Source organism: Corvus moneduloides, chromosome 1 (assembly GCF_009650955.1).
Source record: "Corvus moneduloides isolate bCorMon1 chromosome 1, bCorMon1.pri, whole genome shotgun sequence".
NCBI lineage: Eukaryota > Metazoa > Chordata > Aves > Passeriformes > Corvidae > Corvus > Corvus moneduloides.
In genome coordinates this window covers 38,395,626-38,410,264 of record NC_045476.1, presented here as the reverse complement: position 1 = coordinate 38,410,264, position 14,639 = coordinate 38,395,626, and the positions used below count along the sequence as shown (strand labels likewise).

The 14,639-nt window shown below is 40.4% G+C and overlaps 1 protein-coding gene across 6 annotated transcripts in view; it reads left to right on the top strand.

Annotated features, from left to right (window-relative positions):
* TMEM108 (transmembrane protein 108) overlaps positions 1-14,639 on the top strand; it is a 161,977-nt gene that overhangs the window by 79,645 nt on the left and 67,693 nt on the right. The window contains exon 1 of one of the 6 annotated variants that reach the window (XM_032106589.1): positions 945-1,083. The exons of the other annotated variants lie outside the window; for them this stretch is intronic. Coding sequence (XP_031962480.1) covers positions 1,041-1,083 — 43 coding nt within the window. The 5' untranslated portion in view covers positions 945-1,040. Of the gene's footprint in view, positions 1-944; positions 1,084-14,639 lie in introns of those variants that run through there. 6 annotated transcript variants of the gene reach the window in all.

The following is a 14,639-nucleotide window of genomic DNA, read 5'->3' as shown; positions in this document are numbered from 1 at the left end:
AGAGCTCCTCAAGCAGAATTTTAACCAGAAACCCACTGAGAGCAGTGGGAGCTGTGATATTTTTACCATAGCTAAGGACCCAGAATACTTTGCTGCATCCATTTGCCATGTTGAAATGTGATTTAATTCTAAAACCAGCTTGGTTGCTGGACCAACATTAGGTTCTTTGTAAAGAAAATATGAAGCAGAACTGTATAAATACATTTCTACCAACACATAGGGAAAAGGAGGGTATACTCTTCATCCAACCTATTACAGTGTTGAGTCTTTCTGTAACTATTTTAATTTTTTTTTGGCGCCATGCTTTCCTGCTTGGCAGCATTTCCCTTTGTCATCCCCGCTGCTTTAAACTGTATTTTTCAGGGTAACATGTTTAAGAGATAGGTGGCAAATAGAGGAACATTGATAATAAAGAGGGAAAAATTGAGAAAACTGTGTATGTGTATATACACACACACATATATATGCAGTATGACTGTGCAAAAATGTTGTCAACTCTGTGATATAATGTGAAAAGATGGATTCTGAACTTACTACTTCTAATGAGAGATAAAGAAACTGCTTTATTTCTTTATTTATTTAATTTATGAGTGCAACAAAAATATGTAATAAATGTAGTTTTCATTAACAAATGCAGCAACTGTAGCTATATAAGCTATATATTTTGGGCATCTGGAATGAGCTTTTTGGCTGGTTGGTTTATAAAAAGCCTATGACAAGATCCCCCAAGTTACTTAATTTCTATTATATCGACTTTCTTTTAGATGCACTGAGGTGTGTTACTTAAGCTCACTTTTTCCCCAGTTACATCACAGTGCTAAAAACAAACTCCAAGAGAGTGCATTCCGTCCAAGGAAGAGGAAATTACTTTAACATGTTTCCTGTAACTGTTCTTTATGGTATAAGAAGGGCCTGCAGCATGGCCTTATTTTTTTCATTTGGACAAAAGAGGAAAATTGCTGCTACTATACAGCTGAAGAAAAAGCAAACCTTCAGAGAAAGAATCAAAAGAGGATATTCTGCTTTGGACTGATTCACCAATGTCTTCCGCCTGCCCGCCTTCCTCATCTGCAACTGCAACAAGTGGGTCTGTGGTGCTGCCTTGACAACGTGGCAGTGTTTTCATCTTGTCTGCTGTGACATGAGTGAGTGATTGAGGTTCAAGGCTACAGGGAGAAGTGCCCTATGTATGCATTCTTGCAAATATGTACATAGGGCATAAATAAATATAGAAAATCTAGGACAGCTGGAACAAAGTCTTGGTGTTTTTTTGTAGAAACAGTGATCAGCTGGAGAGACAAGACTCTGTGTGTGCTTGTGGATGTGCGTGTGGTAAAGAAATGTAGGAAGAAGCAGTTTCACCTCCGAACTGGTGTGTTGTTATGAGGCTTGTCACATTTTGCTTGAGTCCCAGCTGTGCTACTGGGCCAGTAGTGGCTACACTCATCTGTGAATTCTTTTCCACCTCTGTTAATTTGTGCTGTGTTCAGCTATGTTTGTGCAGTGTCTGAGACAGTAGGACTCTTGTACTCTAGAGGAATTCTTGGCTTTGGGGCTGAAAGAAAAGACTTATGTAGATATTGGTTTGATTTTCAAACAGTGAGATTTGTTAGCTGTATTTTTAAAAATCAGACCCATAGATAAATAATATTTTGATTGTAGGTTATGTCTGGGTTTTTTGGTGAATTTCACATGAGTTATGTAAGCATTCTATTGCCATCCATATTCTTTTGCTGTGCTTTCCAAAAAGAGCACATTCCATCCATTCATGCTGATCAAGAATAGCATGTGAAAATGGCACCAGCAGCAGCTGCTCTTTTGCATAGAGCTGTAGCTGGCTTGAATCTGATCCCAGCTGCCAAGAGGTAGAGTTTGTAAAAATTGTAGCACTACACTTGGCCCAGGACAGGGGCTCCGGGCGATGCTACCTTACATCTAGTCATTCATAATTTATGAATAAGTAATTAAACATGTGATGTAAAACTATAAAGAAGTAATGCTTTCATACTGTATCTTCAAAGATTCTATTTAATCTGAAATCTCTTAAGACATTAAAAGAAAAAAAAAACAGAAAAAGAATAAAACAAAAAATTTGGAAGAGGTTTCTTAGTAAGAGCTCTTTGAAGTCACTAGCTAGATTGAGTTGATGAGGACCAATTAAAGCAAAACATGTGTCCACAATTTGCTGCCATTTGTTCTAGGCACATCTTTATGGATGAAATTTGTTGCCTCTCTAATGATGAAGATGCAAATGCCTTTCCCATGAGGCTGAGCAATCTCCATTTCTTATAAAGACCTAATGTGATGATTTAAGTCCTACAGCATGAGCCACAATATGTCTGCATTTTCTGTAATAAAACTTGCACATTGTAATTTGCCATGCGTGCACTGTTCACTCAGAGCTTCCAAGTTGCATGTAAGCTAGAGAAAAATGTGGGGACAGGTAACTGGTGGAGCTCTTGGTGCACAACCTGTATATAGGACTTTCTTCCTCAGGCATTTATTTTCCTGAAAAAATGCAAGGACTTTTATTTTCTCTTTACTTCCAGCACTAGGGTCTGTGTGAGGACCTGTCACCATGGCATTTGAAATAAATGCCCATCTGAGTGCTTTTTCATGTCATTATCACTTAATGTGTTCCCAAGTATCACTCTTTCATCTCAGAAGCCCAGCACGATGCCTAGTAATATCAATAGAAAGAGTTTTCTATTTGCAAGCATGTACCACTCTCTGTAATAAAATGAGCAAAAATGGCTCAAAAGTGGCTGTGCCTTATAACACAGGCTGTCATAAGTCTTGTATCCCCTTGCTGTGGATGCAGCTCTCCTTCCCCAGTGTTAACTGGCAGCCTGACTGCCTTTCAGTCAAGTCTTTGCAGTGAAGTTCACCCCGTAGAAAGGGTTAACACAAGCCTGCACTCCATTCCAGTCTGAAACAAGTCCAGGGGCTCATCCCTCTTCTCGTAAATATTTGATAAGCAATTGAGTTTGTCAAATTCCTGTATTAGAGAAGACCCAGTTCTAAGTACCTTCTGAGAGGTGTTGAGCATCATTACCTCCTAATGCCTCTTGCCTCTGATAGGAACCCACACCCACCAGCTTTTCTTTCTGTTGCCAAGTGCTGTCTGTGAATAATTACGTGTTATTAATAAGATTGTATGCACTGATGGCTCATTTATACAATTACTCATGGCTCGTTTAGAGCAAGTGAAGAGGCATGGTAACAGTACAAGAAACACTGCTGCCAGATGCAGGAGAATAACCTGTTCTCTGCCCAGAGTAGTAGATGAGACATGAAGAAATGGATTTATAGAGGAGGTAGCTTGACATGAGGCATCAGGCAAAAATGCTTTAGCAGGTAAGATATTGAAACCCTAGAACAGGCTAGTCAGGAGGATTTAAGTCTGGCACTGAAGCACCGAATGGAAAAAGAAACATCTCTCAGGGGAGACAGAGGTCATCTAGATGATTTCAAAAGCTCCCATCAAACCCTCTGATCCTGTGACCATTAGGTGCTGTGTCCTTACTGCAGATGAGCCTGCTTGCTTCCACAGAGGGCTCTCAGCTTGCACAAGCCATGTATAATTAATCCACATGCTAGAAATGCACAGCTGACATGAGCTTAAAGGTACTAGGGATCACTTGATACACATCAGCAGAGAGTGTCGTCTATCATTCACTAGAATTCAACAGAGAGAAAAAAACCCAGCATTTTTGTTGTGTTCTGTTAGACTGGCAGGTATTAGGTTGAGCAAAGACAGCAGCAGGGAGTAGTTATCCAGCAACAGATTCCATCTAGTTTGCTTAAAAATTAGAAAGATAAACAGCCTCTGGCTATGCAGTGTATCATGTACAAAGCTTTTTGGGATACTCACTGGGCTGAGGCATTTGTATTTGAGAGTCACGTGGCTTGGTAACAGCCTGCCCATCGGGCAGCTCACAGCAAGCAGTCCCTCAACACTTCCTTTTGCCAGAATTCAATTAAAGGTTGTTGCTTCAGTTTCTCAGCAAAAATTGCCTTCTTGAAAGAAGCTGCAACCTTCCATTTTGCGGTTCTGTCCTGGAAAACAGACCTTTTTAAAGAGGATTCTAAAAGCAAAGCAATGCACCTTATAAAGAAACTAAATGGAATATACATTTTCTTATCAGATGTAGGCTCCAGTGTCTTTGATGTGCCCTTTAGTGAGATTTCAGCTGCACACACACATAAGAAGGAGGATTCCTGCTTGCTGCGTGAATAAGCACAACTCTGTGAATCGGATGGCTCTTGCCATTCAAAAGTGAGATTGTTCCCATTAATAGTTTGCAGTATTTATTTTAAATATGCTGTTTCCATGAACATTCCTGCCCTTAAAGGCATTGCAGTTTTGGTAGGATTTCACAGATAGCGTGAACTCTTTAACAAGTTTGAGGTACATCTGTGGGGTGGGGATGTTCTGCCTTGTTTTGCCAAGAGCAGATACAAATTTAGGACATAACAACACAAACAACTAACATATTGTGTAAAGTTCTCCAATTTTCTTGCAGCTTTGCTGAAACACAGAAAGATGTGGAATAGGCCTGGGGCTGTAGAATTTCAGGTCATGGTTTAGGTCCTTGACACTGAATTTGGGATAAAAAGCCAACAGGCAGTTACATTATTACATTTGTTCTTTCTATTTGCAAACAAGCAATTCATGCCTTTGCACATATCATTTGATAGTCTGAGTATGTTCTTAGCATTAAGCACCTTCAATTTTATACTTATACTGGTGCTATTTGCACTAGAACCCTCTGGATTTTTCAAAATTAATGAGAGCACGGATCTCTCACAGTGTTTATATTCATCAAGCATTCACACACCAGTTGTGTGACATTCTGGTAACAATGTCCATGATCAGTATGCTAGAAAACCAAGGAATATTAAATAAATACATATAAATATGTATGCTTAGCCAAATGTGAAAGTGCTGGACGGATTTGGTTTTAAAATTCCTTACCACCTTGTTAAAACAATAATCCAGTATGAACCTACAATATTATTTCCATCTTATGTAGTGAATTATTTGTGGTTTGGACCTGAAGTGATTCACATTGTATGACAACGTATCTGTCTGATCTATTTTAGATTCAGTACTGTTTCCCTCAAGCTTTGAGAGAGATGGTTTAGAGGGAGAGTGAATAGGCAGGAGCAGAAATGTGACTTTCCTCTATTTTCCCTTTCAAAAGACTATTCATCCATCTCTTACAGAAATGAAACTTCAGGAACAAAGACAGCAGCCTGTGGAATTTCACGTGTGTGTTTTGAGACTCAGCGTCAAGTGGAGGAAGAAATGCTGCTGATGTGCAGGCCTAGCAACCATGAAATATGGGTCTTGTTGAGTTCAATGGCAAAGCTCTCATTGACATTAGTAGGATTGGGATTTTATTTCCAGCCTTCATGTTCCCAGCTTGCTTTGATATGTTGCAACATAGAACAAAAATATCCTGTCAAACATCTACTTCTTTCCCCAAAGCCTTCTTTTCTTCCTGGCTGTGCCTAAGAAACATTTTATGGTTTCTGACAATTTTGCAATCAAGGCCTGATTCAGCAAAAGACAGTTAAATATGTAAATTGAGTTGTTAGCCCCAGCCAGACTGCTCCTACAGCAGCCACTAGCCTTGGGCTTGGATTGCTGCTGCACTACATTCCAACAATCTGAAATAAGAAAATTTATAAGTCAACATGGGCTCACCGGTGTCTAATGGCCATGAATTATCCAATGCCTATGAGAGTGTTCCTGTGGGAAAGACAGAAAAAACTGCTGTTAGATACTCTGATACATTGTTATTTGATATTCCCCAGTGTGGGAGCTGCCCTGCGCCACAATTTGTACCACTGGTATCAGTAACACAGCAATATTTAACCCCTGCCATGTTTAGGTGCTGAAACTCGTATAAGTTAAGTGTCTTTAACTTCTTGAAACGCCTTTGATCTTTTCTCCCTCCAGGCACCCCTTGGCATGCTACATTCTGTTATTTTTGAGCAGGAAAGACGTAACTGTGGATGTTATGGCACCTTCAATTGCTCGTGTGTGTGTCCATTGTAGCTCACTGCAGGCTGTGTAAATAATTTACTTGTGAAACCAGGCTCATTGCAGGCAGTGGAAACAGTTCAGAACAAATACACATACACCAAAATGCCATCCAGTTAGACAGCATGCGATGGGTACTGTCCCTGTCCCTTCTCTAAATAGAAAATATATGGATGTCCTCTGTGGTGCTACAGATTTACCAAAGAACTTGAGATTATACCAAAACTTAAGCACATTCAACTCAATGAAAGACTTTAAAACTCTACCTGTGAAAAAACTTGGTGTGAAACATCATCCAAGTTATCCTTTGGAACAAAGTCTTTCCTTCTAGAGGCAGTGCATCTGTCTGGTCTTTATTTGAAGACAGGCAAAACTTCCTTGGCAAATCAAGGCCCTGTACATAATTAGTATGAATGTATTGTTTTGTAATACGTTACTGGTTTAAACTATGTATATCCTCTAATGCCTGAAACCTCAAGGGCAGGATGTGCTCCCAAGGTCTGGGAAAATCACAGTCTCATTTCACATGAGTTTATTCCCCCTATTATTCTTGGATAAGAGGAAGGTATTTGTTATATGTCATACACAAGATGTTTTAAAAGTCACCTTAGCAGGAAAAATACTCTACCCCTGCTATAGTAACTTAAAGGTCCTGGAAATGCGGAGAGAAAGTTTATAGCCAGTCACAGCCCTTCTGCTAGAGAAGGCAAGGGAACCACAACACTGAGGCCATGATTCCTTGGGGTGGAGATGCTGGGCCTCCACACTGGCTGGTATCTCACAATGCGCATCACGAGTGCCCACGAGGAACCACCACTTCAGGTTTTGAAGGAGTAGTGCAGTGTAGCCCTGCCGGCTTTCCCATTACCGAACTATTCCTTTTGCTCAAGACCAGGCTCCTGGTCATATCCAGGGCCAAGGACAGGATTTCTGAGGCCAGGTTTTCCAAATCAGCAAATACTTAATAACTGATTTTGGCTCTCAGTGAATTTTCCGAAGTACCTAAGTAGATTAACCTGCTTTCTTCCTGGTGGCTAGAGCAGGAGACTTCTGCAGGTGCCTTGAAGAAGTGCACAATGCACGTCTCTCTAATACAGAGTGCCAAGATATTTTGGAAAATCTGATCCCTTTTCCTCAAATGTAAGGGAGCAGACTTTGTTTCAAATCTATGTAGTACTATGCAGAGCATAAATATTTTGCTTCAGAATTGATGAGTATCATTCAGTGCTTGCTAAGACCAAGTTGAAAGGAAGGGGGAAAAAAAAAGAAGGCACGTGGAAGGAAGCAATACAGCAGGGATGGGTAGAGAGATGGCTGGATATTCCTCATTATAAAGTAAATATATTCATAATAAAGTAAATATATCCATTTCTTATTGCAGGTGTAATTGCAATCTTTAGGTGTATTTCACATACCCATTGAAACACTTGTGCTGATAGGATTTATTGTGTGCCTGTTCTGTATTCATTAGACTGTTGTTCCTCTACTTTCTACTGCAGGCACATGTAAATATCTTTCAAGCCACTGCCATCATCAGTAGAAATGTGTGTGCTGTGGCAGAATAAAGCTTGCTCTGCATGGAAACCTAAAATATTGCTTACAAGGAAATGTTCAGATCACTCAACAAACTCTGTCTCATAAGATTTTTAACCCATGGACCTTCCTTATTGCTAGAAAAGGAACAAGCAATTCCCTCTCATCCCTGAGGAATATTGGTCTTAAATAAATTGATGACCAATGTCATCAGTAGTTGTGAGTCATTGCAGGAGACCCTGAAAGAGTTTGAAATTTTTGTGCACTTATAGAAGACCTCACATCACATTTTATTGTGACTTCCAGAGTGAATCATGGAGTATTAGTGACCGTGCTTTGGTGTAAACTGTGAAAAGCAGCATGGTTTCTGGCCACATTATAAATCCATTTTGTAAAACCCATGGCTTTGTTGCTGCTGGAATTCCCATGCATACAGCCTGTGAGGGATGTTCAGTTCTCTAATATGAAGCTTCTCATTCTTTATGCATTTGGAAAAGGCACTGCTTCTTAAAGTTAGCATTCCGTGGGAAGGATGATGACTTTGCAGTATATTCTAAAGCATTAGATTTCACTGGCTCCTGTAGAGGCTACAAATTCATTATGCCATTGCAGCTTCTCATTGCTGAGAGCATTAACAATTAACATGCAGACACCACAATGAAGACGTCAAAGAGAGGAAAGTAAAGATAACAAACCTGATAAATTAATAGCAGCATGCTTGCAGGGCAAAATACTTGTGTTTGTATAGACAGATTTAGGTTTGCCTTAAAGCACAGGGAGAGAAAAGAAAGTGGCTTAAAATCCTGTGAACTTTCGGCCTTGTCTTGGAGGTAGAATGGATCATCTCCCATTTTTTGTTGTTCACTTCAGTAGTGCTGGGGTTTGACAGTATTTTTTCCTTAGAGAACCTAGCCATTTCACCTAGTTCAAAGATGTTTTGTTGTGCCATTTCAGGAAGGAAGAACTGTTTTTCTGATCAAGGTTCTGTACATGCCCGAAAGCCTCATGTTAAATCCCTGCCCTGGGACCTACTTCGTAATGCTGAGGTTGTGAAGCATAAAGTTAATCACATTACAGCCTGTACTGCACAGAGGTACCCTGAAAGTTATTAAGGATGAAGCCTGTGTTGGAGAAAGAGCACTAGGTGCTTAGGGAAGAAGGATCCTCCAAGGCTGTTTCCCAGGAGCAGACAAGAAGGCTGTGCAAGAATGGAGTAGTGTTTACAGCTTATTAGGAATTGACAGTAGCAGGTTTTTAATTTTTTTTTTTTTTGTGCAGAGCAATCCTTTATGAGAGAGATCATCTACAAGATAAGAGTAATAGTACCATGGGCCTCAGCTATGCACATTGCAGTGCATCTTTTCTTGCCCTTGGGACATTTGTCACTGGGACCATTAGTTTCAGAGTCACTGCTGAGCATGCATGTGACTGACAGGGAATCAGATACAAATCCTGTAGTCTCTGAGGTGGAGAGGAATGAACTGGAGACAGAATAAAACAGACAATGCTTAGTGTACATCGTCAAAGAAAGGGCTTCTACAGGAAAAAGGAAGATCCTCTTTCCTTGTAGTTTACAGAGCTGAAGAAAACCTGGGGTGAGTGAGGTACAGTGTATGACTAGCTTTCTTTCAGGAAAATCTGTTTCAGAAATGAAAGGAAGTTCTGAGGAAAAGTCTTGGTCTGAATTGTTGTTGGGAACATCTCTTAATGCTCCTAGCCATTAAGCTTCTCTCAGTTCCAGGGCACCTCTCTTCGCCAGTATTTCCCCAATCTGGAAAAGATCCCTTTTTCTTGCAGAAGATGGTGACATCATTTAATGACTTCTGTCAGTTCTTCTCAGCCCTGAGCAGGCCACTGTCCCCTCCTGTGGAATGTTCCCTGCTCCTGGCACTTCAGTTCTACCAGAGTAATGTGCCTTTTCCACAGTGGTTTTCAGTGCTGCATCAAAATTTTCAGCTTCATTCCCCTGGTTCACAGGCTCTGTGGCAACGCAGAGCTGCGCAGCACAGCTCAGCCCAGCAGCCTGTGCTTCTGTGGACCATGGGCTGGCTGTGCTCCGGAGCAGCCCTATCACAGAAAGAACAGCTTGAGGGTTACAGTCAATTAGCATAAATTGCCAAGGGCCCAAAATATGTTGTAGAGCCAGTGTGGCTTGTTCAGCCTCAAAATATGTTCCCTTTTTCTTCCTTCCTTTTTTCTTTTCTGACTCTGTGGAGGAGAAAAGGCTTAGAGCTCATTTTTGTCATTCTCAGAGGAGGGATGTAGCTGATGCAGCTGGAAGAGTAAGGCCAAAAGCACCTCCTAATATCCAGGAGACCCCGGGCTTTTGTTTTTGTCACTGCATGTCTTATCTTTTGAACTGTAAGCATCTGAGGCTAGGGGTTGGCAGTATTTGGATGTGTTATACAGTGCTGAACATACTTTTGGCTCTTATTTAGTAATTATAACAATTAATAAGAAATACCATATGGCTAAAAATATTGTAACTCTCAAAAGAATTCTTGGGCCACTTATTTTTTGTGCATATGAGTGTGTGCCTCATTTAAGCTAATTATTTTTGTATTAATAAGCATTGGTTATGCCATCCTTCTGCTTTTATTTTTAGAAATATTCAGGTTATTACAAAAAGTGTGAAGAGTGAATGAAAAAAAGAAATCCGTTTCCTAGTACTTGTCTTATAAAATTAAATTTTCTGGTTGGATAATCCTATATTTAATCCTCAAAGGGATGTGTCCCCTAGGGGGAACATTCTCTGCGCCCTCAGGTACCTGCTTTCAAAATGTCAGAGGATGGGAGATGAATCCAAATGAATTAATGAACCCAAATACTTGTTTGGAAATCAGGTGGTGTTTGATTATGGATTTACCATCTTTAAACACAAATGTGAAATTTATGGACTAGAGACACGTTACTCTCAAATTTTAATTTCTAGGTTGTGTTCTGCTTTTCAGACAATGCAGCAAAATATGATGGAGTCCCTCTTACTCCCTGTCTCATCAATTATGGGAGACCGGGAAATCTCAGTCTTCAGTGTTTCAAGATGAAATTTTTAGGTCTAACAGAGATGATCCTTTTTAGCATGGCATAGACAAGTGTAAAGCCTCTTTTGTCCTATGGATTGAAGGGATTCAAGCTTTATATCCATGGAGGAATGGAGACCACGCATGGTCCTGGTGTGTCTGCAGACTGCTTGTGTGTGTCCCACTTTTTGGACTGGAGACCTATTGTCACAGGCTATGACAAAAGTTTCTGTGCTTGTTCAGTGATATTTTGACAGCAGCGTGTTGTTACTGAGCCCCTGATCTAGTGCAAAGGATGCATCCATGTGTGATTGTACTGGGCAACAGCATCCACAAGGGAATAGAAAACACAGACCAAGGACTTGGGTCACCTCAGTACTTAAATTATCAAAGTAGGACTTAGAGTTGATTTTTAAAGTAATGAATGAACTTACAGAGGTGTATTTCTCTAAAATTCAGCTGTGAGTAGAATATGATGCTTATTGCTGTTAAGGAAGGACTGACATAGCGTGCCCATTTCACTGATAATTTCAGAACTATTTCCTGTGTTTAAATATTAAGTAGAAATTATTGAAAAGCTTTAAGTACTGCCTTTTTGAGAACAAAGGTAAGTATATTTTTAAAGTGTGATCTGATATGCTGAAGGGGAACACAGGGGAGAGATGTGCAGAAGAATGCAGGTTTGTGTTAGTATTTTTTTAAAAAACAGCCAATTATTTTGTGAAGTAAAGTTGTTTTGTGGTGACAGATGTATAAAGACATTGGTTGTTTCAACATGAAGTGTCACTGCCAGATGAATAACAAGATTGTGTGAAGAACTGCAGTCAGATCAGCAAGGCCGATTCTTACCAGTCAGAGAGCTTTTGGAGATTACAGTATAGCATGGAGAATTTATTGAGGTGATTTATCCACAGTGCTTGTGAATATACTACATCCATACTCTGTCTCAACTAGTGTAGAGTGGATGTCAGTACCTACAAATGTATTATTAATGTTACTTTTGGAAAGCAGTACGTTTTTGCATAGTTTCAGTATCCTTCATGTTCATGGATTTTGAGCATAACTCTAAAACTCACAGTAAATCTTCTGCTGTTGAAACAAATAAATTTTTGGGAAAACATAAAAAAATACTTTTAAAAATTACATTTGATAACAATACCCAGTCAGCCTTTCTGCTGCCGAGAGCCCCTGACAGCCAGAAGTGGAAGCCTCTATAAAAGAGACTTCTGAAAGAAGCAAAGGAGGAAAGTGGAATATTTTGGTTTTGCCTGTGGGGCTGTCTTCTTGTTTTGGAAGCTTCCATCAGTAGGTGTGGTTTGTAGAAAAGACAGGTGGAGAAAAGCAAGCTAAAAAAATGCAGCAGATGAAGCACTATTTCATGTTCAGTCCTCTGCTTTTCCTTTGCATCCCTAAGTTCTTCTGCTATGAGTGAAATGAAACCAAAAAGACTTGGTAGAGGAGGAGACCAAGAACTTTTCTTTTACAGTCAGCAGTAAGACAATCGTGTGAGAAAAGACTCTTCATCCTGTGTGGTTTCCTCTGTCATGATATCAGAGAGGGTGAGTTCTCCCTGCTTCACAATGTCGAGCAGTTCTTCATCTGTTCACCTCACGCTCACAAAATCTACTAGCCAACCATGCTGACGTTGCCTCCTGCCCAGCCTTGCAGATCCATGTATTTTGTTGCTCAGCATCTACAGCCAGGGAAGAGTTACCAAAAGAAATAACTCCTTTACAGCCACCAAAGAAGGACCCCTGCCTAGAATTTCTTGTTGCACAAGTGCTCCTTGTGAAGTGCAGAGAAAGGAGTCTGGCAGAGCTGCCGATTTTGGCATCCCGTTGGAAACTACTACTGGAGGTAGGAGGAGAAGAGTGGAGCGGGCAAGGGTAGCTCCCCCAGCAAGGGTGGGGAAGATTGCTTTCAGACCAGTGTAGTACACTGCCCTTCAAAGCTGTAGTGAGAAGGAAAATGAAGTTGTTCCAGGAGGCCAGTCATCTGTGTCTGAGTTTTCATAGCAAAACATGTTTTCTACAGTGCATCTGTGCAAGAGTAGGAAACAGTCATGAATTTGGCAGTGAGAAAATTTTGCCTTTATAAAGTTATTAGATGCAATGGTTTCACTTTGACAGCCCTGAAATAAACAAGACACTGAAGTGAGAGCTTCTCAAGTTTGGAAAATTCAAAACTGGTGTCTTTGCTCTGAGTTATGGCAGAACACTGTGGAAGCCTCTGGTAAATGAGCTTTAGAGATTTACATCCTTATGTTTGCTTTTCTGAATAAGCCAATATATTTTAGTATAGAGGCAGTATCTTTTATGCAGGTAAGCTAGGATGCCAGTAGAGATGTGTTTGTCATTACATAAGATCAAAAATGCGTTCATTTATAATGTGCATTCCAATCTCGAGACCCTGTTAATTTCAATGAATTTCAGGGTCTAGTTTGAGGGACAGTGTTTTAATGAAGACATAAATCACCATTCATAAGCACCTTTTGCTACTTTCATATATAAAATCAGTAGCTGCATTCGGGGTTCACTGGTATTCATAGTGCTTTTGGTCACTACTGAAGATGTATTTTTCTGACAGGTCATTTATAATGAACTGTGAGAATAATGAATTGGGAACTGTATGTGTCTGAGGGAGAGAGGTACTTCATAGTCTACTGAATTTGCCACATATTTCAGTGTTTTAAAATATTAATTTATTTTTATTCCATTACTTAATGCATTGTCCATTGTTCAGCATAAGAGAATTTCAACCTGTCTGCCATACATGCATTATGCACATCTACTAGCCTCTGGTACACTCATCAGGCTCTGTAGGTTGTCAAGATACTGCCTCTAGGGCAAGTTTGCATATGAACTGCCTCAATCTTGTGCTTTCTTCCCCTTCTCCTACCCCATTTTCTTTTGTAGAGGACATTGGCACTGCTGGCTGTCATAGGAATGTGGTAGGATTGTTCAACAGGAAAAGGGGAGATGCATAGCTTTGCCCATAATACATTTAGGTTGTTACCTCCAAGCTCTGCAACAGCAAGGGACACGGCATGGAAAGAGTCATCAGTGACTTTGCAGTTGCAATAACATTCTGGTGAGGGCAGTGGAATTTCAGTACTCCTGTTTCGAGCCCAAAGGCCTTTACAACCCCCAGCGAGGACTGGGAACGTGTTGTTTAGGTGCTCTACAGACATAGAGGTGATAGATACGTGTGAGTGAAGTGTACACCCTGCTGTTCTGTGGTCTCGTGGAGAAGACATCGCTGTGATGCATTTCACAAAGATGTTGCAGAACTTCTCAAGTATTTGGTGACAGGACAGAAAAGCTACCAAACTATATTCCCTACAGCCTTCACAGAAGAGGCAGAAGCTAAACTGTGTTGTGGATGGCATGTCTTCACCCAAGAAGAGTGCTTCGTGGCACAGTTTGGAGATGAGGTAAAGGAGAGACCTCAGAAATGTATGTCTGACTGCTATGCTTCTGTAGTATTCCTGTCAGCAGCCTTCTAGCTGTTTACTCAGCTTTGAATGGAATTATATTTGTGATGGCTCCTCTCTAAAGCCAATTTCTGTGATGGAGGGGATTAATGGGTCTCTTTTTTAAGGGAGCTTTGCTTAGTTCTGTCAGTATGCTAAAAGCACCCTTAGGCTGTTTTTAATGTATACTGAGATTGCAGTACTCTAAAACACTGCTGGCAGTGATGGAGCACCTGCAGTTTTCATTCTTTTAATTTTATTTCCAAGCATTTGAACAGGAATTAATCAGACTGTGAGGAGAGTGCTGCAAAGTTTAGGTGGAGTTGTGGCTGCCCAAGCTGCTTCCTTCAAAAAAAGAATCTGTCCATTTCTCTGTGACCCTCTCTATGCTGGCAGTCACTACATCAAATACTTAGCCTGAACAAGAGAATGGAAGGTCTAGCTGAAGAGAAGATCCAGAATATTTGAATATCCTGAACTTCTCTAAAAGTTGTTAAAATTGAGATAAAAATCCTTACCGTACTTTGGTAAAGAGGAGGCTCAGCAAGTACAGGTGAGTCAA